General features: G+C 35.1%; 1 protein-coding gene across 5 annotated transcripts in view; it reads left to right on the top strand.

The window, feature by feature from the left end:
- The window catches only part of trol (terribly reduced optic lobes), a 298,108-nt gene that overhangs the window by 246,400 nt on the left and 30,228 nt on the right, over positions 1-21,480 (top strand). For 3 of the 5 annotated variants that reach the window (XM_089645753.1, XM_089645751.1, XM_089645755.1), the window contains 20 exons: positions 2,519-2,533; positions 3,316-3,449; positions 4,248-4,341; positions 4,439-4,579; positions 4,809-5,060; positions 6,216-6,409; positions 7,109-7,236; positions 7,619-7,838; positions 8,003-8,179; positions 8,751-8,902; positions 12,295-12,463; positions 12,589-12,803; positions 13,298-13,516; positions 13,737-13,997; positions 14,368-14,482; positions 14,647-14,744; positions 16,457-16,693; positions 17,346-17,436; positions 17,650-17,771; positions 18,192-18,375. In XM_089645753.1, coding sequence (XP_089501879.1) covers positions 2,519-2,533; positions 3,316-3,449; positions 4,248-4,341; positions 4,439-4,579; positions 4,809-5,060; positions 6,216-6,409; positions 7,109-7,236; positions 7,619-7,838; positions 8,003-8,179; positions 8,751-8,902; positions 12,295-12,463; positions 12,589-12,803; positions 13,298-13,516; positions 13,737-13,997; positions 14,368-14,482; positions 14,647-14,744; positions 16,457-16,693; positions 17,346-17,436; positions 17,650-17,771; positions 18,192-18,375 — 3,218 coding nt within the window. The remainder of the gene's footprint in view (positions 1-2,518; positions 2,534-3,315; positions 3,450-4,247; positions 4,342-4,438; positions 4,580-4,808; positions 5,061-6,215; positions 6,410-7,108; positions 7,237-7,618; positions 7,839-8,002; positions 8,180-8,750; positions 8,903-12,294; positions 12,464-12,588; positions 12,804-13,297; positions 13,517-13,736; positions 13,998-14,367; positions 14,483-14,646; positions 14,745-16,456; positions 16,694-17,345; positions 17,437-17,649; positions 17,772-18,191; positions 18,376-21,480) is intronic. The other 2 variants (XM_089645754.1, XM_089645752.1) reach the window with 1 other exon arrangement.

Genomic DNA, 21,480 nt, shown 5'->3' with positions numbered 1-21,480 from the left:
AAACAGTCTTCGAAAACAAATTCGGTGAACGTGGGGGTCAATTGAAATCGCTTCTGCGTGAAATAATGCGTTCGCCAAAGAGGTCCCGTAACAGAGCCATTGTGTCCCTTGCAGTTTGAGCTGTGGCCCCATCTTATTGAAACCACAACTGCGGATGGTTTTCTACAGCTGGATTAAAAAAAATGACCAGCATCGTTCGAAATTCAGCACCATTAACCGTAACTGTGCATTTTCAAAGAAATATGGAACAATGATCCTTTCAGATGATACACCACACCAAACAGTACACTTGTGGGTGTAATTGTTGCTGATGAACTGATTTGGATTCTCCGTAGTCCATATCCTGCAATTTTGCTTGTTTACAAAACCATTCAATTGGAAATGGGCTTCATCGCTCATTATCAAATTGTTAATGAAATCGCGATTTTCTTCTGCTTTTTGTCAGAATGAAATGGCATAATCAAGCAGTTGTTGGTAGTCTATCGGCTTCAATTCTTGCACAAGCTGAATGTTTTACGGGAATATGTGTAATGTGGCCAAAATCCTCTGAACGGACCTCCGCGATATGAATGTCTTCTTGTTAATGTTTCTGGACTGTCCTGCACACTATCCACAACATGTTGGATATTTTCTTCTGTGTGGATCGTACGTGGTCTGCCGGTACATGGAAGGTGTCTTACCATGTTGTCGAAAATTTGCAACCAGGCGGTTTATTGTTGGTGCGGAAGGTCCAGTACGCACATTAATAAAACAACGATAAGCACGCTGCGTCAAAACAATTGACCGTTGATTTTCATAATAAAATTCAACAATTGTTGGTCGCTGTTCTGTTGTGTAGTGTTCCATTTCAAATTCCCCAAGCTTTCTTCACAAAATTCTGAAATAAAAATAAAAAATATAAATAAATTTAAAAAGTTATTAAACATTTAAACCATAACGGTAGTTTTGCGCCATCTGTATATAGACAGTACAATTCTCATTCAGAGCCTACTTATTATACTAAAAAATAAAATAAAATAGTAATAAATAATGAGAGTCACAAAGTAACGGACATCTCGCTAATATTGGATAAACAATATATTCAAATCTGTCAAAACTACACGAGCATGGCTTCAAACAACCATAAATGTTCCACTCAGCCAGAAGTTTATTTCATAGACTTTTAGACTTTTTCATTTGTGGATGATGTCACAATATTTAGGAGTTTCTTTCCCGAACATCCTCTCCTTCCTTTCCTTAACTCTTATGATCCGACCAACTACAATAGCCGTTCAGTGAAGTCATGACTACGTTCAGGTGCACTACAATGTGTAGTGTGTAGAGCTCGGGTTTAGAAGTTTTGAACGCATTTCAATATTGTCCATGAAAATTTGTATAACGTTGACACTGTAGATGCCTGTCAATTATTTCATATAAAATTTCCAATATTATATTTGGCTTTGAGATATTTACAACATATAACATGTCTTCTAAGGGTTAAAGAGACCCTCCACACATTATTATTACATTATCAGGGATATTGCCTCCAGTGTAGGTTAAATGTAAAAAAAGAAAGTACATTGTAATTTCATCAAAAGCTAAAATCGGTGTTTAACAGGGGCCGTTCAAATGTCAACAATTAAAAATGCCGCTAATCGTTGATTTGATGGTCATGAAATGTCAAACCTAATCACATCACCTCATCCTAATTTTATTATTATGTTATATTGGTAAATATTATTGACCCAAACCATTGTGATCAAATAATATAAAAGCTGATCATTTGAAAATTACAATGTAATATAAAATAAAAACATTTTTGTGCCTCTACCTATTTCTTTCTTATCGTAATATATTTTTTTAAATTGCATACCTACATATTTTAGATAATTACATGCAAGAAGCCTTAAAAAATATATTGTGTTCAGCAATTTAAGTATTAACACACTTTGTCCGGGAAGGGTAGTTCTACCTTTTAGATCGGTCCTGCTTGAATGGCAGAAAAGGCATTGCTGTCCGAAAATTTAACATACATTTTTTATACCAATATCTTTTTAAGGGTCCCAACTATATGTATATGTATTTAAAAATGTGAACCAAGACATCAACTTCAGATTATGGAGTCGTATTACAAAGTAGGCTTAATTTCAGAAAACAATTTTATAGTTGGGGTGTGGTGAGTACTATGTAAAAAAAATCATTAAAATATAAATGTATTATTTTCAAATATATAGCTGTTTAAAAACTAAATCCATTTTCTCGAATGGGATCCTTGTTTTCGACTGTATAAAGTGTGTTAACATACTATCAACTAAACGAAATATTAGTAGTATTTGCGTAATTGTAACAAAAAACTTTTTAACACCAACCTTTCTAAGTTCATAATGAAAGCAGTAATTCCCCAAAGCTCTGTATTAACAAAATATTTTCTTTAACATTTTTTTAATCCCCAATCTTTTATCCCCCTCCAACTGTATTAATGATTAACCCTATTAATTCTATTCTGTATATTTATCCCTTTTCATGGTGCTGTTCTCAGATCCCTATCGAATTGGTGAGTTGTTGTAAATAAATATGGGACCTCTGCTTCATTTCACGCTATTACTAACTTGTAGACATGTCTACTGTTTTTCATTTTACTTACTTACTGCAAATTTTCAGCATTCTACTCTGTATCACAATTATGAAAAAAAAAACACGCATTTAAAAAAAACTCATTTGATTGTACACATTGAAAGATTTTATCGACATATGTAATAGTCATTTATGTAGCTGCGCATGAAAGCTAAACTTAAAATCTTCAGTTTCAGTTGATCATTTGTGGACTCACTATTTACGATATAGTGCATAGAACATTCATTTAGAATCAAAATAAATGTACACCCCTCAAAATGAATAATCATTTTCAAATAAAAATATTCAACATTATGTATCATTTTGTGGTTTCAATAAGTTTCTACCATTGATTGCTTCGTTATAACCTGTTTAGTGGTAGCTCATGATTTTTGAGTGTGCTAGAGTGCTAATATAAAAAAAACGCAGTCTGTTTTTTTTTTAAATTGCTGCAGTGCATCAATATGAAAATTCTTGAAAATTCTCATACAAAAAACCAAAATTTTCGAAAAAAAAAAAATTTCGGGCCGAAACAACATCAATAATCGTAATTTTCAATCTTAGGACTCTATCACACTCAAAAGTCGTGTGACGCCACTGGTTAAAAGTGCAGATTTATAGTTTACTATGTTATAAACTATGTATTGTTGGCTGAAATAACGCATGTCGAAAAAATGTATTTGTTGTTTGAAAATGAATAGTAAAGAAGTGTTGACTGTTTAGGCGGAGAGGTGGTATTCCAATGCCGAGACGAAGGACCGATCAGAGCCTCCGTGAAGTGGGTGCGAGAGGGTGGCAGGCCACTACCAGTTGACTCCACCGACAGAAATGGTCGTCTCGAAATGCCAAACATCCAGGTACTAAAAAATTAATCAGTTGATATGCAAACAGTAATACCGAATCTAAATTCCCCACATTTGTAAATCGATGGGGTATTTTGGGGTGAGAAAGATTGAATGTTTATTTTTCTTATTCTGATCATTGCACTAAAAATGTGTAATTTTAATATTTTAATCCATCATTATTGATTTGACAAACCGCACATTCTGAAACGGTTCCAACTGGCTACAACATCAGTATGAGATAGAAAACACCAACACCGGTAAGACGGCTGTCACTTGGCGTGATTTCAACGCCAACGAATTGATGAATAAAAACAAATATATGGCAATTTTTAAATTGTTACAGAAAATTTATTTGTCAACATAAAAATACCTTCATTATTGTAACGTATTGTTGTTTTATGATATCTTCTTAGGATAGAATACTGGGCCCTTTATCTCCAGTATTCTATGAGGAAAGGATCTGGTACGAATATTGAATACACGTAGATTCTTAATACACGGACGCTGTTTTATTCGGAATATAATTATATGACAATACAAGTAAGAAGTTGCCCAAAAGCCGTCTAGCGAAAGAGTAGCGCTCTCTTCGCGAACCCGAAAATGTAACAGAAGACGGTTGGTCGCGTTCGGTAGAACCCGAACTTACCCGAACCTTTTAATCACCAAATACTACAATTATCATAAATACTATCTAAATTTTTTCGAAAATAAAAAATACCCTATTAACGATTACCTTAGAAATAATGTCTTATTATTCAAATAAACAAAATCAAAAACATATGTATGTACAACATTGTTAAATAATTTCAGGTTTCTGACAGTGGAATCTACATTTGCATTGCTGTTGGATATCCAAAATACACCCCTGGAACTGAACTTTCTGTTCGTTTGACCGTAGAAGCATGTAAGGATCATAATATTATAATCATTCTGAAATTGTATTATTTTTTACAACAATATTCACGAGTTTATTTTAATACTGTAAATTTAATGTTATTTAGACAACAGAAATGAAGTGGCCCGCCCTCAGGAAGCATGCAAGCTACACGAAGCCACTTGCTCAAATGGTGAATGCATCCCAAAGATCAATGTTTGCAATGGACGCTATGACTGCACCGATGGTTCTGATGAAATTGCATGCAGTAAGACACAATATTTCATATAATATTTTTTATTAGTGTACATATATGTATACATATCTGTTATATAAAAGTAATCCCCTTGCGAGAAACATTTACCATTCATTTTAATTAACATTATGATTTTTATGACAAAAACACTCATCACTGTAATCTTTATCACTTTCCTAAAAGAAAACCTTTCATTTTTTTATCGATTACACTTCCATTTATATTTTTCACAAAATTTCAGATGTTCATGGACTTTGCGAGCCTAATGAATTCAAGTGTGCCAACAAGCGCTGCATCCTAAAGACGTGGCTGTGCGACTCTGAGGACGATTGCAAGGACGGCTCGGATGAGCAGGATTGCGACCAGGGCCCCGTGGGCGCCGTTTGCCGACCAAACGAGTACCAGTGCCGATCCGGCCTCCAATGCGTACCGCGCAGTTTCCACTGCGATGGGGAGAAGGATTGCCTCGACGGATCTGATGAAGTTGGTTGCTGTAAGTGTAGTATTTAGTAATGAAGTGGCACATAAAAAAAACATTTTTACTCACAACAAGACAGTCCAGCGAGAAGAAAAATGATTAAAATGAATAATTGATTGAAACACTAAAACATCTATTGAATTGTTTGTACTGCCTCATGAAGTGAGGATTATATCATAGTTCTTAGCTTGTTGTTAATTGACGTGGTTTACATAAAGTTTTAAATTTAAAATTAACCACAAAAGTTACTAACTTCTAAAATGATCATTTTCGGGTTGAGATTCTTATGTAATTTCTAGTAATGAAGAAAAAATCCATTTCGGCATTCTCAGGAAGATAATTTGAAAGCCCTAAATACAGGTAGTTTAAAAAAGACTACATGAATTTTCTATTATTCATCTTGGCTGGTGCTGAGTTTTTCTAAATACCGGGTTTACAGTGCTGGCAGATTTTTTTCTCATATTTTAGAATTTTTGTTGATATCGTCACCTTCTTTCAATCATCGGCAGCATATCATTTAGAAAGTAAGATGCGTTTGATTGCAAAAACTCCATAGTACTATCTATAAAGGGCTTAAATAAAATAAATAAAAAAACACTTCTAAATCGAGAACGGCCAAAGTAATATCAATCATTAATAAAAATGAGCTGGCCAATTTAGAATTTGATACATAGCATGGAAGTTAATCTAGAAATATGATTTGAGTATTTAAAATCCATACCAACTGCCAGCGTAGAATCCAAACAGGTTTCTTCAGGACGTAGGAAAATAGCGACTAAAATAAGATCATCACTGAATGATGAAACCTTCAGCACTTTAACCTTTTTTTGTGATAACAGAAAGTAGGTACTTACCGAATACAAAAATAACTAATTATGGAATATATTACTTTTTTTTAACATGAACTCCACGCAGGGGGCCCTGAGGAATATAATTTCCCTCAGGGCCTATGCCATCTTTGAAGATGCTGTGGGGAGGGACTTTTTGAGGAGATGAAGGAGTGAAAATAAGTCTTGAAGAGACCCATGTTGTAGAGAAACACAGAGGTCGGCAAATCGTTCCACAGCCGAGCTGTTGAACTCAAGAACGAGTCGCAGAAGCAACCCATTCTCATGTTACAAATGTCAACCTTGTAATGTATTTCAGCTTGTATTTTCAATTGTATTTCAGCTCCGGTTTACATCTCTCGCCCCCCTCCCCCACTGGTGGTCCTGTTTGAGTATTCCACACTGGTAATCACTTGCCAGGCGGTGGGAGTTCCCACCCCACAGGTGGTCTGGAGGCTCAACTGGGGACACATCCCCAGCAAGTGCTCATACACAAGTGTTAACGGTCTGGGAACGCTCACTTGCCCGAATGTTCAGGTAAATATTAATGGCCTTCTCGAAATATTAGCATCAGCTTGGTTAAAAATATATCAACAACATTGTTTGATATGTGGCAGACACATCTCGTATGCAATTATGTAACATGACATGGAACGACAATCGAGTGGACAATCTTGGTATGTTAATTTTTCGGTGTTTGTCTATGGGTCTATGCGACGTTCTTGTTATATATTTAAAAAAAATCATGTCCCTCAAATTGATTGAAATATGGTACTTCTGTAAAATTAGCAATTGTCCAGAAAATTTGTTTGAAAATTAATTATTGGCCCAAATGTCCATTAGTTCACTTTTTTACAGCTGCGTAGCACTGTAATCACTCACTGTTTGACATTTGTTAATTGCTACTTTTCTATAAATTCTCCATACTTTTATGAAAAAACAGCAATGGTCAAAATCTTTTGTAAAAACAGCAAATGTCGCATTGAATTTGTAATTAATATTTAATTATACATACTTTAATAATATTTGTTCAACCTATTCAGTGCTTAAAATGTGATTCTACATTTTATTATTTCAAAAATATAAAAAAGCATCAGTGGAACCATGCCGAAAAATGATCCATTTGTGTCATTTGAGATTTTCTCTCCAAGGTCTTCAATCCTCTAGCAAAGTTATCAACCGGTCAGTGGAGGTTTCAAAAAGAATATTTTTTAATTATTATTATGATTTGTTTAGAACGCGGACCAGGGTGCTTATTCTTGCGAGGCTCTTAACAATCGTGGATCAGTGTTTGCCGTACCCGACACCATTTTAGTCATCAATGGCACTAATTCTGGAGTTTGCCCAGCTGGATTTTTCAACAGGTATGTAATCTGTACATTTAACTTACTGTTTCTCATTTTGTACCTCCTTGAACCTCTCCGGCAGTCTTTCGGGAGATATCGCTTTAATAAAATCAAACCTGATGCATGTTTTTCTGAATACCACATTCTTAAGCCTATAGGGCGAGACAACAGAGAACAGTTATATAATTAGCTAAGCCAGCAAAGCAAAAGTCCAGAATACATATCCGATTGCACCATGTAGTTTGTCGATCAATCCACCATAGTAAAAATCCAGAATACATATCTGATTGCACTATGTAGTTTATCGATGAAGCCAGGATAGCAAAAGCCCATGCAAGATCAGGTTGATATTTAACTGCTCTGATTACTTCTGTTAATTTACAAAACTATTTCCTTCCAGTGAGGCTCGTGTGGCTCAGGATTGCATCAGTTGCTTCTGCTTTGGTGCCACTAGCGAGTGCACAAGCGCAGATCTCTTCACTTACCAACTGCCACCTCCCCTCAATAGCGGCGGCTCCCACCTCGCTGGAGTCACCCAACCCACCGGACAACCTCTTCAAATTACTGATGAACCTATTTCTGACATATTTGAGTACACACCAGAATACAATGGCGCAACTGTGAGTTTTATCATTATCATATTTATATATGTAACACAATATTCACAAAAACCACGTAAACAAATCATGATATGTATATGTTTTACGATATTTTGATTGACACCATGAACTAATATACGATTTTTCGTCATCTTACAGTAATACATATATTTTTAAATATTCAGATCACCCGCATTGGAAAATGGTCTCCGCGTAACATTTACCCTTACCTGGCGCTGCCTGAGACATACCACGGCAGTCAACTGACGTCCTACGGAGGTTACATCAAGTACACAGTAGCACCCCATGGTTCACACCCACCCCCATATGGCTACTCTCCACTGCCAGATATTATCATCAAGGTATATATTACTAATATTATTATATTAAATTCTTCTTGTAAGATAATTTGACATAGTTAGTCACCAAACCAGATGTTTTTAATATCTCTGGTGAATTATCAAAAAGCATTGAAACAAAACTTGAAGTGGCGCTAGCCATATATTTGTCTAAATTCGAATAGCCTCGCTCTTTGTTCATTATTTTCATCTCCCAATTATTCCATTCATCTCAAAAGTTTCCCTAATATTTCCCAGTTTGACCATAGCGCTACCAGTAATTGTGACTTTGGTGTGGTCAACAGAAAAATAAATTATTTACAGAAAATGCATCTTTTCAACAAAGCAGCTGCTACAAATAATCAATAATTGATGCATATTATAATAAAAGATTTTTACCTACCAATAAAATTCATACTTTGGTTCCATCGATGCCCGAAATCTATTATGAGAATGAGTTTGTTTATTCGCCCTTTTTATTTGCGTTTTACTTGTATTTATTCCCTATACTTTGACGCATATTATAATAATTTTATTACTGATGTTCATTCAAGACAAATTAGTGTAAAATTAGTAATATTTATTGTATTTTTAGGGTGCTGGCGGTACTCTCCTAACCCACAACATTCCCGGAACCATGAGGCTTGACCAGGAGAACAATGTTTCCGTGAGGCTGTTCCAAGGCCAATGGAATAAAGTGACTGCTTATGGACCACAGACTGCTTCACGGGAGGACATCATGATGGTGTAAGTATTTTGTTTAAAAAGTCTGTGTGTGCATAACTGGCTGATCTTAGTTAAATCCTGTTTTAACTCAACCGTTGGGCTTATACAACTCTGTGCTTTTTGAATGAAGCAAATTAATCCTCTATAAAAGAGATTCGTCTACATAAAACACCGTAGACGAGGATAGAAGAAACTGAAAAAAAGGCGCGACCATAGTCTATATAATTCTCATTAGGAGCCTACCCCATTCATTAGCCTAAAATATTTAAAAAATAATTGGTAAGAGAAAAATGATAAACTCAGTTACTCATTAGGTTTTTTTTTTCAGCAAGACAATAAAACGGCAAACAGGTTAAATCATTAATGAATAAGGTAGAACAATGAAAATTACACCTTGCATGATAAAATACGCACACAATCCTGGCAGGAACACGGATATGATCTGAAAAAGAAAATATATACAATTCTGCAGTCTAGTTAAGTTTAGGCTGTTTACAAATTAGAAACAAACAGAGAGATTCGCGCAAATACTTAACCTACTATTAGGCCTTTTGCTTCCGATTGAGAAATGAGAGGCACGAATTGACGGACATCTCACTAATATCACGTATTCAATATATTCTAATCTGTTCTACGACCATTTCCGAAACAGACTTTCCTTGCAACTTAAATAGGTCAGAAACTTTTGTTGAATTGAATTTAAATCTGTACACTGTACAGCCCAACACTACACTGAACTTTAGGAATTGACATTTTCAGCAGATAAGATATTCAAAATACATATTCACATTGACTTTCACATCAGCATTGGGACAACAATAAAAAACACATGAGAAACGACAAGACTTATTCCATCGATATTCTACTAAATTTGTTTGTGTGTTCAGTTTCCATTTTCGAAAATCTGCTGCATCCACTTTATTATTCAAGCAAGCCTTATTTTGATACACAGTACTTTGACTATGGTTTTTTTTTTTTTTTTAACCCTTAAATGCATGATTTATTAATTTTTCTGGAAAAAAAAATATTTTGTAGATATTTACATGCATATGCAAGGAAATATAAAGAATTTATTTTATTTGTAATTTTTTAATGATATTTGATTAAAAAAAAATTGTTGCAAATTTACAACACCATGTATTTAATAAAAAAATAATATGAACAATTTACGTATGAAAAAAAAAAAAAAAACTAAAAAAAATTCTCAAAACTAATAAGTGTACCGGAAAAATACGAGTTATTACAAATAAGTATTGTATTATTGTATCTACTTACCTAAGAAAATCAAAATAATAACAGCAAAACCAAACTGTAATTCTAACCTCCAACCAATTTGTTGAAGAAAAAGTGACATTTGACATTCGCGAAAGAAAAAAAAGGTGATGCCACTCGATAAAATATATTACCGTGAACTTGATAATTCTAAAACGGCACGCATTAAGTATACACCAAAGAGTTAAAGGTGGTTTGAACGGTATGTTGCAGTTTTACAACAGTATGCATTTAAGGGTTAAAGCGGAGATGGTTTACACGTAGTTCCCGTGAGCACTTAGGCCATAGGCCCATTGGACTATCTTCCATTTTACTTCAATCCTTTAACAACAACCCAGTCCCTTTTATAAAGTTCACCAGGGTTGTCATTGGGTATGTGGCTATGTCTTCTGGTTCTACTGTATGTCTCCCCAGGTATCTGAGCCTAGTTCCCACCAGGGCTCGACATTGGCACCATAGGTGAATTGGAGTCTCTTCATCATCTTCACATTTCCTTCATCTATTGGTTTTTTCCACCCCCAATATCTGCATGTGTCTCCTGAGATGGCAGTGTCCCATTAGTAGTCCTACCAGTTCCCTCAACGAGTTTCTGTCCATATTGAGTAGTTTCTTGGTTCATCTAGGGTCTGGTCCTTTTATGAATACTTTGGATTGTCTCATTCCAGGTGCCCTCTCCCATTCTTTGCGGTGCTGGGATTTGACCCACCTATCAATATGTAATTTTGTGTGGCAAGCCCTGACTATGGTTTAGTAAAGATTCTTTTTTCAAATGTGAAATCGTCTTGTTTATGTGTACTTTCTTATTTGCTTTTTTGACGTTATGGTACCTACCTGGGTGAAGAAAGTTTGAAAAAGAATTGCAATTGAGATATCGAATTTTCTTTGGAATTGTATAAATCCCTAGTCCATCTATCATGGGCAACTAATAATAATAATAATGATTGGATTATTTGTATAGCTATATCTATATAAACTAAACTAAGACTGATTGGCAATCAAGCTTCTCTCACGGTGGAACTCAAGTTTACGATTTCACAAATTATCTAAGCTTGTTTAGCCATAGAATGAAGAAGAACACTTTGACTGTCCTCTGTCACTATCATTATTATTTTTTCTTTTCTTTCATAATCAGGAGCCTATAGTCGTAAATACACGGGAATTTTTCAACCTCCTGAACAAATTTTATCTTTTCTTGCCTGGACATATCATAATCTGACAGCTCTTGAGGTATGGTAATTTTTTGAAAATTGACAAATCTATGGGCAACTGGCAACTGAAAATGCGCAAGCGGAGTTGCAAGTGACTGGTTGCATCGTCATTGAAAACTAGTTTTTGGTAACTTGCTCTGTGTGCAGACCGCCGTTGAAATACACAGGATAGCAACTTGAGTTGACAACTGTTTTTTTTTTCAGTTGCCCCGTGAGCAGATGGACTTAATAAAAAAAATAAAAATATGTGTGCTTTATAATTAACTACAGATGTATTTAAGTACCGGCTTACAAAATTTTGGTTTTGTTTTATTAAATAAGAGAAAATTAGAAATATACTTTTTTGTATGCGAGGTCTACTGTTCTCAGAACTACTATGTATATATATTATAATAAAACAAATATGAAACTTTTTTCCACTTAAATTTTATTGACTGTAACCGGTTTCAGCTCGTTACAGCCATCTTCAGACTGGTACAAATTATTCTTAGTCTATGGTTAATATACATAACATATGGGGGAGGGGGAGAGGGGTGGTCTACAAGTTTCATATTTGTTTTATTATAATATATTGTAATGGAATTCCTCCATGAATTGTCAGTTTTAAAAACAGAAATACTATGTAGTACATTTTAATATATGGTCAAAAATTGTAATTGTTAAACAGTATGGTCATATTTTTTCCGAAAGTTATAAAAAAATTACACAAATAAAATAAATGTATACAAATAAATATGCAGACTAAATGGGTTTCAGAATCTTATTTTTTTGAGCTCTGTTTCTCAACAATAACCAATATAGAAGTTTCAATACGCAAAGATTTACTAAGCAAAGAATTTAAAGCAGATTCACCACTATCATCACATCACCATATTTATCAGATTATGTTAGATATGGTATTACTGCATTCTTATTAAATTAATCTATTTCCAGGTTGGCAACTATTGAGGCAGTTCTGTTGAGAGGAGAAGTAAGCGGATCTGGTGTGGATATAAAGAACTTCCAAATGGATTCAGCCAGTGTATCCAACAGTGGACAAGGATCCGCTTCCTTCGTTGAGGAGTGCGCTTGTCCTCCAGGACACTCTGGTCTCTCTTGCCAAGTATGTATTTAAAAGATAGAAGACATATAGATAATATAAATATAAAATTCACTAACAAAAGTAAAATTATGAAAGCATTTTACATATCAACAAAATTTTAAGCTAGAAAAATTTTTTTTTTTCAGAAATGTAGCCCTGGATACTCGCGCTCTGATTCCAGCACAATGCTCGGAAGGTGTATACGAGAAGAGGAACCTTGCCTGTCCGGTTACTATGGCAACCCCTCAGGAGGAGTGCCTTGCCGCCTTTGCCCGTGCCCGATGACCAACCCGAGCAACCAGTTCTCACGGAGTTGCCGACTCGAATCAGACGGCCAGGTCACTTGCAATTGTCCACCTGGGTAAGTGTTCGCATATATCATCATTATCTTCTACATATTCTATTGACAGAGTTGGATGATCAGCCCCTTCAATTCTTGGCATGATACAATAGAATTTTTGATTTTACAGTCTACTCTTTAATAGTTTCTATATTTTTTTAGAACTTGCATTTGGTGATTCTTTCTAAAACACCCTTTCGAAAAGGAACATGCAGATAATTTTTATTATTACAATTTTATTGACAAGACATTCTTCTTTTGAACATCACATTATGATTTGTTTTGAACATTTATAAACTTAAGTTAATTATAACATGTTAGCGTGATTAGACCCATGCAATCAAGGCTTTAATGGGCTACCAGGAAGTCGACCTTTTTTATTAAAAGACATTATACGCTCACTGGAAAACTTCTAGTGCATTGATAATATTGAATTGAAACACTTAGAGATTAAAGTTGTGATAGCAAGAATGTTAGTAGTTTTAACATAAACCGTGTGGTTTTCTGTATTCCAGCTACCAGGGACGTCGTTGTGAGACCTGTTCTTCGGGCTACATCGGCAACCCCACCGTGCCCGGAGACTCTTGCCGTATCGCCCCTCCTCCCTCGAGCCGCTGTGATCCCAGAGGCACGGCGAGTGAGGATGGTAACAACTGTCGATGCAAGCCCAATGTGGTCGGAACCCGCTGTAATGAATGTGCCCCAGAGGCTTTCGACCTGTCAATTGAAAACATGTGAGTAGGCCATAAGAATTTTATGAAACATGTGTACTTTAATAACAGCACACTGTGTGGTACAGGAGTGGCAGCATCCACAATGTTTACTATGAAACAATTCCCTAAATTTGTTTAGAAAGTCGAAACAGCTTTTTAATGCTATCCACACTGAATTTTGTTTTGCTGCCCAAGTGGCCTTAACATCATTGAAAAATATTGATTAATTGAATAATTCCAGGTTTGGTTGCTCCCAGTGTTTCTGCATGGGTGTGACGAGGTCTTGCAGTAGCTCTCGATGGAGGTACTCACCGGTGAGCGCCAAGTTTGTCACTCACTCTTCCGCACAGTCCGTTAAGCTGTTAGAATGGGATGGTCAGCTCGCCACATCTCGTGCTTTTGGCGCCGAAGCACTTAAAACAGATCTCGCCAAGCAGGAGATCACTTTCAACGAATTTGATGCCAACAAGCCGAACACCTACTACTGGAGTCTACCTGACTGGTATGTAATATTATGTACCCATCTACTACGCACAATTTTGTTGAAAAAAAAGCAAATCTGTTCGCAATGAACATGTATTTGTGTTCAGATATTATCATTAATAGATGATGTGCCATTGATAACTAATTCTACACTGTTTCATTATTTACATGAACACATTTCATTAGCCAGAAAAAATAATTTTTTAGGCAAAAGCTAATTTCAGCTGCAGGTTTTAATCATAACTGGGTACATTTGATTGAATGTCAAGTGAGCTTTCTCAAAAAGTAGAACATTTGAATGAATGAAATAGAATTGAATTCATAACTTAATTAAATAGGTATGTATGTTACAATTCATTCACAATTTATTGATTATTGTATGTTTACAGGTTTTCTGGTGATAAGATCTCAGCATACGGTGGTTTCTTCCACTACAAAATCCGTCATGTTGCAGGAAATGGCCCTAACAATGCTAACAATGACCCCGATGTTCAATTGATTTCAGTAAGTTTGCCCAAATGGTTCCTGAAACCCAGTTAATCTGAAACTTATTACGAATGACCAGAATTGTAAACGTGATTTAATTAATCTCACTTGACATCACATGTATTCATAATTAATGGAAAAACTGACAAAGTTGGAGGTTTAAATAAAGTTTATATTTGCAGAAAAATGGACTGTACTTGAGGCATTACAACGGAGCCACACCTGGAGAAGATGGGTATATTTCTGAAACCGTTCAACTCTTGGAACAGAATTGGCAAAGGTAAAAATAGCATTTGTGTATGAAAGTATGGTACATACTATGATAATAACTATTAATTTTTCAAGTATTATTTAATTTTTCCCCTTCCTTGAGAGAATTTGAAACATAAGAAACTTATACACCGCTATGCGCACACTATGTGAATAATGCATGCACTCAGCGCTACATGGATGTGCTCATTTTCAAAGAAAATGTATAAATGTCACAGAGATTGCACACATTCGTTATCGTTAGGGGTACGTAAATTTCGCAAATAAAAAATCGTGATTTCGCATTTAAAAAAACCCAAAATAGAAAATTTCGCATTTATTTCGCAAAAAAGAAATACGGTGTTAAAAACTCAATTAAAGGCTAGCATTGCTGTAATTTCTACATTGTTTGCCTGCGATCAGTTACGACAATGTTGTAGATCAGTGGTTCTTAACCTTTTTGGAGGTACCGAACCCCACCAGTTTCATATGCGCATTCACCGAACCCTTCCTAATTTGAAAAATAAAATTGGATTTTTACAAATTCAAAACATGGTATTTATTTATATATAGGTGTACAAAAAGAAAAAAAAACATTAAATTTTAATGGTTAAATCAAAACATGAAACATATTAATTATTATTTACTTTAAATCAGTGTGACTTCTGCTGTTGTCTTTCAGACACCAATTCAGAAATTCGCGGCTTTACCTTGGCAAGTGCCACTCTCATGTCATTTTCACAACACAGTCAATTCCTTTTCTTAGTTTTTATATCCAGCATTTTCGAAAAGGATTGCTCGCAAAGATATGTTGTAACAAACGGTACAAATAATCTCCAGAGCTTTCTTAGCAATAACAGGGTATGTTTCCATTTGTTGACACCAATACGTTAAGAATGATGTTGTTATGAAGAGTTGCTGTTGAACCTGGCTCTGCTGAATTTCAATGATTTCATCAAATATAATTCGGGGGTCTTGACCTCCACCGAACCCCCGAGACTAACTCACCGAACCCCTGGGGTTCGAACGAACCCAGGTTAAGAACCACTGTTGTAGATACTAAAGTACCTGTCGGCATCAACACTATTGACAGGGCAATTATCAACACTAAAACTTGCATTACATCCACAGGAGCTTCTTGGCCGACCAATCGAAGTAATTGTCTGTGAAAATGTGAGTACCCGTCAATTAGTTCGTCTTGTGGTACACTTTTGAAAAACGGAATTTTTGCCAAGCTTTCCACTATGGAATTTGAATTGACAGAAGAAGAGGGCAAATTTTCTGCTTCCGATGGACAAAATAATCTGTCAATGTGCTTGTAGCACTCATTTGTTGGATTCGGCCCCATGTGTACCAACAATTTATCCAAGCTCTTTTGAGCATGTCTTCAACATCATGCTGTGATCGATAGAATTTTCGGTTCATAAAATAGCCGTCTCTGTCTGTTTTGAACAGATGTAATAATTGTTAGCGCGTCTGATCAACATTTGAAAGCACGTAACGTAAAAAGGTGCAAAAGTATTTAATTTTCAAATTTCGCTTTTATCGCAAATAAAATGCAGATTTCGCTTTTATCGCATCTATTTCGTAAAAACGAAATTTACGTACCCCTAGTTATCGTGTATACATCATGAATATGGTGAAAAGGTTAATCTTCAAAATATTGAAGAGTCAATTTATGATTGAAAAAATAATTGCCGTCTGTAATTCGCCTTTATTCAATGAGTTAACTTTTTTTTATAGGAGTGACGGTCAACCAATGGGTCGAGAACACATGCTGATGGCGTTGGCTGATGTTGAATCTATTCTGGTGAAGGCGACTTATGCGGCAGGAACTGAGAGGGCCTCGCTGGTGGCGGCCTCGCTGCAGGTAGCCAACGACCGAGGAACCGGTGACCGGGCTAGCCATGTTGAGGTGTGCCAGTGCCCGCCGGGCTACCTAGGTACTTCCTGTCAGGATTGCGCTCCAGGATACACAAGGTGATTTTAATATGATAGGCACAAAGATTTAGAACACAATACAGTTCAGTAGTAAACATTGTTCTATTGGCTAAATTTCAAAACAAAAGTTACAAGAAAATTAACTTACAATATACAAGGTGTCGGGAAACTCATAGGAAAAGCAGGAAACTGGTGGAATATATCATCACATTTGGAGTAGATTTTATGGAACAATATTTTTTTATTTGAACATTCGTTTTCGAGTAAATTGCATCAGAAGTTGGAATTTTTCTAGGTCAAAATTTACAAAAATCAGTCAGAGGGGGTTTATATAAGCTTTTTAAAGTATTTCAAATGTATTGTTTGGTTGGAAAAAAATGGAAATACAAAAATATAATTATTAAAATGCTCAAATCAAAAATTGAAAAAAAAATTAAAAAAGGTACACCATTTATTTAATAGGGCACTTTATATTTCCCGAACGCCTCTCAAAGGTGTATTCAGGGCCGACCCAGAGCAAAACGGCCCCTGGCGCTAGTAAAAACCTCAAGGGCGCTATGCTAGGTATCATTAGCATTAAAGTATTATCTTGGCTCCTTAACTTTCTGGCGCCATGGCAAGTCGCACCTGCAGAGGGCCGGCTCTGACTATATTACTGGACACTAAACACATTACATATTTCTTATTGCAGGTCGATGGAAGGACTCTACCTTGGCTTGTGTGTGCTCTGCAGCTGCAATGGTCACGCTGACCAGTGCCACCCAGAAACTGGAGAGTGCTTGGTAAGTTTACATTTATTTTATAATCTTATTGTGTATGTAAATGAACTCCAACCTTATGTTACATTCAAAATAATAAATTTCCAATTTACGGAAGACATTTATGATGCACCATAATTGTCTTTAAAAAAATACTATTTAATACTTATATAACTTTCTTGGCTAATTTTTTTTTCGGTTGGAGAGCTTCAATTAATTATAAATACGATGTTACAGAACTGCCAACACAACACGGAAGGCGAGTTTTGCGAAAACTGCTCCATTGGCTATGAGGGAGATGCCACTATTGGTAATTCTGACTCTTGCAAACCCAGAAAAGAAAACCCTCTTCTGTGCAGGTGTGAATCCATTGTTTTCACGTTTAAATAAATATGTAGTTTTTGTAAATTTGTAGTTTACAGATATATTATTAAATCTTAATAATTATGAAAGCATAAGACCACACTCCAATAGGTAAGTGGATGATTACCTTATTATATTATTACCGGGGGGAAGGATACTGCAACGTTGTTTATCAGTTGTGTAAAATTAAAAACACATTTATTAGTAAGGCCCATGTGTATATAATCTGTTTCAAAAAAGGATAAATCTGTACACAGCATATCCTACACACGAAGTTTCCATGTAAGAATTTTTCATTTTCGAGTAAGTCAAAACATTTCAAATTTGAAACCCGACGTACCAGTTTTCCCATAAGTTTAAGTATTACTGTACATATATTACAATATTAATCATATTATTTATTATCATTATCATAGATGCGATGTCCGTGGCACACAAGCACCGTTCTGTGTGGGAGGATCCACCACTTGCCGTTGCAAGCCCAATGTCGAAGGGGAGAGGTGTGATCAGTGCAGGAGTGGCTCATTCAAACTTACCGAGGCTAATCCTTGGGGATGTGCACAATGCTTCTGCTCCGGAGTCAGTGTGCAATGCGAAGAGGTGAGCCATCATACAATGTTTACCAAATTTAAAAATAAGAGAGCTGCAATCCCCGCATTCCTCTTTTGCCAGAGAATAAATAAATAATTTTTGTACGGATTATCACGGCTATTGTGATGTGCTGATTTATATAATATATTATTATAAATTAAATACAAACCAAAAATAAATATTTTATTTCGAAAGCACATGGATAGGTTCTGCCCCAAAGATATTATAATATAAGGATTACTGTGAAGTATTTTCACCATGGAACAGTATGCCGCCGAATTTGTTAACCAATACTATTCGCTTACGCTAAAGTTTCTGCCCCTTTTCAAACCTAAACATGAAACGTGCCAAGTATTGACACAAATAATAGAACAGATTCCCATGCCTACACGTTCCGACAGCGTTTATCATTAGCAATACTTTCAAATGAAGACGGGTAGGGATTACAAGACACAAATAGATATAAAAATCTACATTTCTATTGAATTATTCAAGTTTATCTTTCATTTGATAAAAAGTCATGAGGCTTTTACATTGGATAAATTAAAATGTTTACAATTTTGTACACAAGGGTTATAGTTACAAACAATGATTGCAAAAAATTATTTCTTACATTAGAGTGGTTTACAATTATCAGATATAATATTTAAATTGAACTAATAATAATTGGTATATTCATTTGCTAAAATATTTATTTATTGTTTGTTTGTAAATATTACATAATACAATTAATGAACCTAAAATGTCCAACTAGGCGATTGCCCGTTTTAGGACATTCCAGTATGATAAAGTTTTTACATGTAATATATGGTACATTATAGTGTTGACTATTCTGTTGTTAAAAAAAAAATACATATGTATATTCATACTCTCGAATACTTCCAGTTATATCACGACATATTTGACTATTATTTAGCTGACATAATAACTGAATTAACATAACATAAGCTGAATTAATAGATAAAAACAAGAAAATGAAACTGAATTGAAGAAATTCTGTTGGTAAGGTAATACAAATGTATATTCATTTTTTTTTTTTTACTATTGTTTAGCTGATATATTAAACTAAAGAAATATTAATATATAAAACAAGGAAATGAAAAATAACAAAAAATTAAAAATGAAAGTAAAGAAGGAACTTTTCCTTTAAGGAAAAATATCACGAAGAATTGAACAATTTTCGAACTTTCTTTATGTAAAAATACAGTTCCTGTAATGCTAATATAATACCAATATAAGTTAAAATGTAAAGAAGAATGTAAAGAAAAACAAAATTTACAATTTAATTACTGTTTTTTAGCATATTCTCGCATTCAACTCTCCCCAAGACCAGAAGCCAATTGTTTACCTGCATACGCAGAATATTAGTACTCTTTGCCTTCCATGCATCAGGTATGAGATTGAGCAGTTTAGGGCCTAAGTATGAGAATTGTCTCTGTGCTAAAGATGAGGAAGTGGTGGGCGGAACTGTTGGGTTTTTTTTTGCATGTCTTGTATTATGACAGTGGTTTACGGAAGCTAAGTAGTGCCTCTGTTTTTGAGTATGTAAAATGATTTTCCTCATGTATAATTGTCTTACATCAAGAACACGAAACTCTGCGAACAATGAATCGCTGGGGTACCTGAAAGGTTTTTTCAGTATGACTCTTATAAGCGATTTCTGGGATTTAGCTAAGGGATCGAGTATGGTTTTGGCACAACCTCCCCAACCTAAGGAAGCATAGTCTAGTATGGAATTGCACATTGCAAAGTAAATTCGTTTCAAATCATTTAGACATAGAATATTTCTTATTGCTATAAACAGATGTGTAAGTTTCCTGACCTTTGTGGAAGTAAAGGCTATGTGTTTGTCCCATCTCAGAAATTTATCAATGATAATTCCTAGGTATCTTATATTGTCCACACATTCTAAGGTATTGCATTTACATGTAATAGTGTCGTAACAATGGTGTATTCTAATGTTAATAATTTCTTGTGGTTGACCCGCTTGAGTTGAACTGAAGCAGATGAATTTCGTTTTATCCGAGTTTAGAGTGAGGAGATTACTATCTAGCCACTGTTTAACTTTGTTTATGCCAAATTCAGCTTTAATGCAAGACTCATTCCAGGTTTTGCCTTCGAATAAAAGTACTGTATCGTCAGCAAATGTAATAATGTGGTCTGCAAATGAAGTATTACATAAGTCATTTATATAAACATTAAACAATATGGGACCTAGTGTACTTCCTTGCGGTACGCCATATTTAATATTGGCTGGATCACTTAGAGTACCGTTAATATCCACTCTTTGGCTCCTGTTTTCTAGGTAACTAAGAAACCACTTGAAAATTTGACCCTGTATCCCAATTCGCTGTAGTTTATTCAGCAGAATTTTGTGCGAGATAGTGTCGAACGCTTTAGCTAGATCTAAAAAAAGTGCAATGCATTTACTACCTTTATCTAGATTGTTAGAGATGATTTTTGTCAAATTAGCGATGGCGTTTTCAGTGCTTAAACCTTTGCGAAAGCCGAATTGTCTACTAGAAAGGATGTTGTTATTTTCGAGATAAAGGATGAGACGGTTCTTTACAATTTTCTCCATAATTTTAGAGACAGAGTTGAGCAAGGAAACAGGCCGGTAATTATGTATCAGTGATTTGTCCCCACTTTTATGTAGTAAAATGACGATTGACTGTTTTAAATGGTTAGGGAATTTCCCTGAATTAAAGCTTAGATTCGCAATGAACGCAATCGGTATGGCTATGTATACTTTAATGATTTTTAGAAGATTTGATGAAATCTTATCGGGACCACATGCTTTTGATGATTTAAGGTCGTCAATTATCTTCATGACTTCGTAAGTTGAAGTTGTGATTGAGTCTATTTTGTGACCGATCCTAGGGATAGTTAAATTGGCGAGAGCGGTTTCTGATTTCTTACACTTATCGAGAATTTTTTTCGCAAGTGTGTCACCCACAGATGAAAAGTAACTATTTGCAAAGTTTGCCATATCTTTGGGGACTTCAGAGTTTGATGTGTTGATGTATAGCGATTTTATTTCAGAAGATTTATTGATTTTGGATTTGGTTATGTTGCGAAAGGTATCCCAAAAACGTTTTGGATTGCAGTTGTTTT

Source organism: Hesperophylax consimilis, chromosome 23 (assembly GCF_061612785.1).
Source record: "Hesperophylax consimilis isolate HC1 chromosome 23, BYU_Hcon_1.0, whole genome shotgun sequence".
Lineage (NCBI taxonomy): Eukaryota > Metazoa > Arthropoda > Insecta > Trichoptera > Limnephilidae > Hesperophylax > Hesperophylax consimilis.
This window is presented reverse-complemented; position numbering and strand designations above follow the sequence as displayed.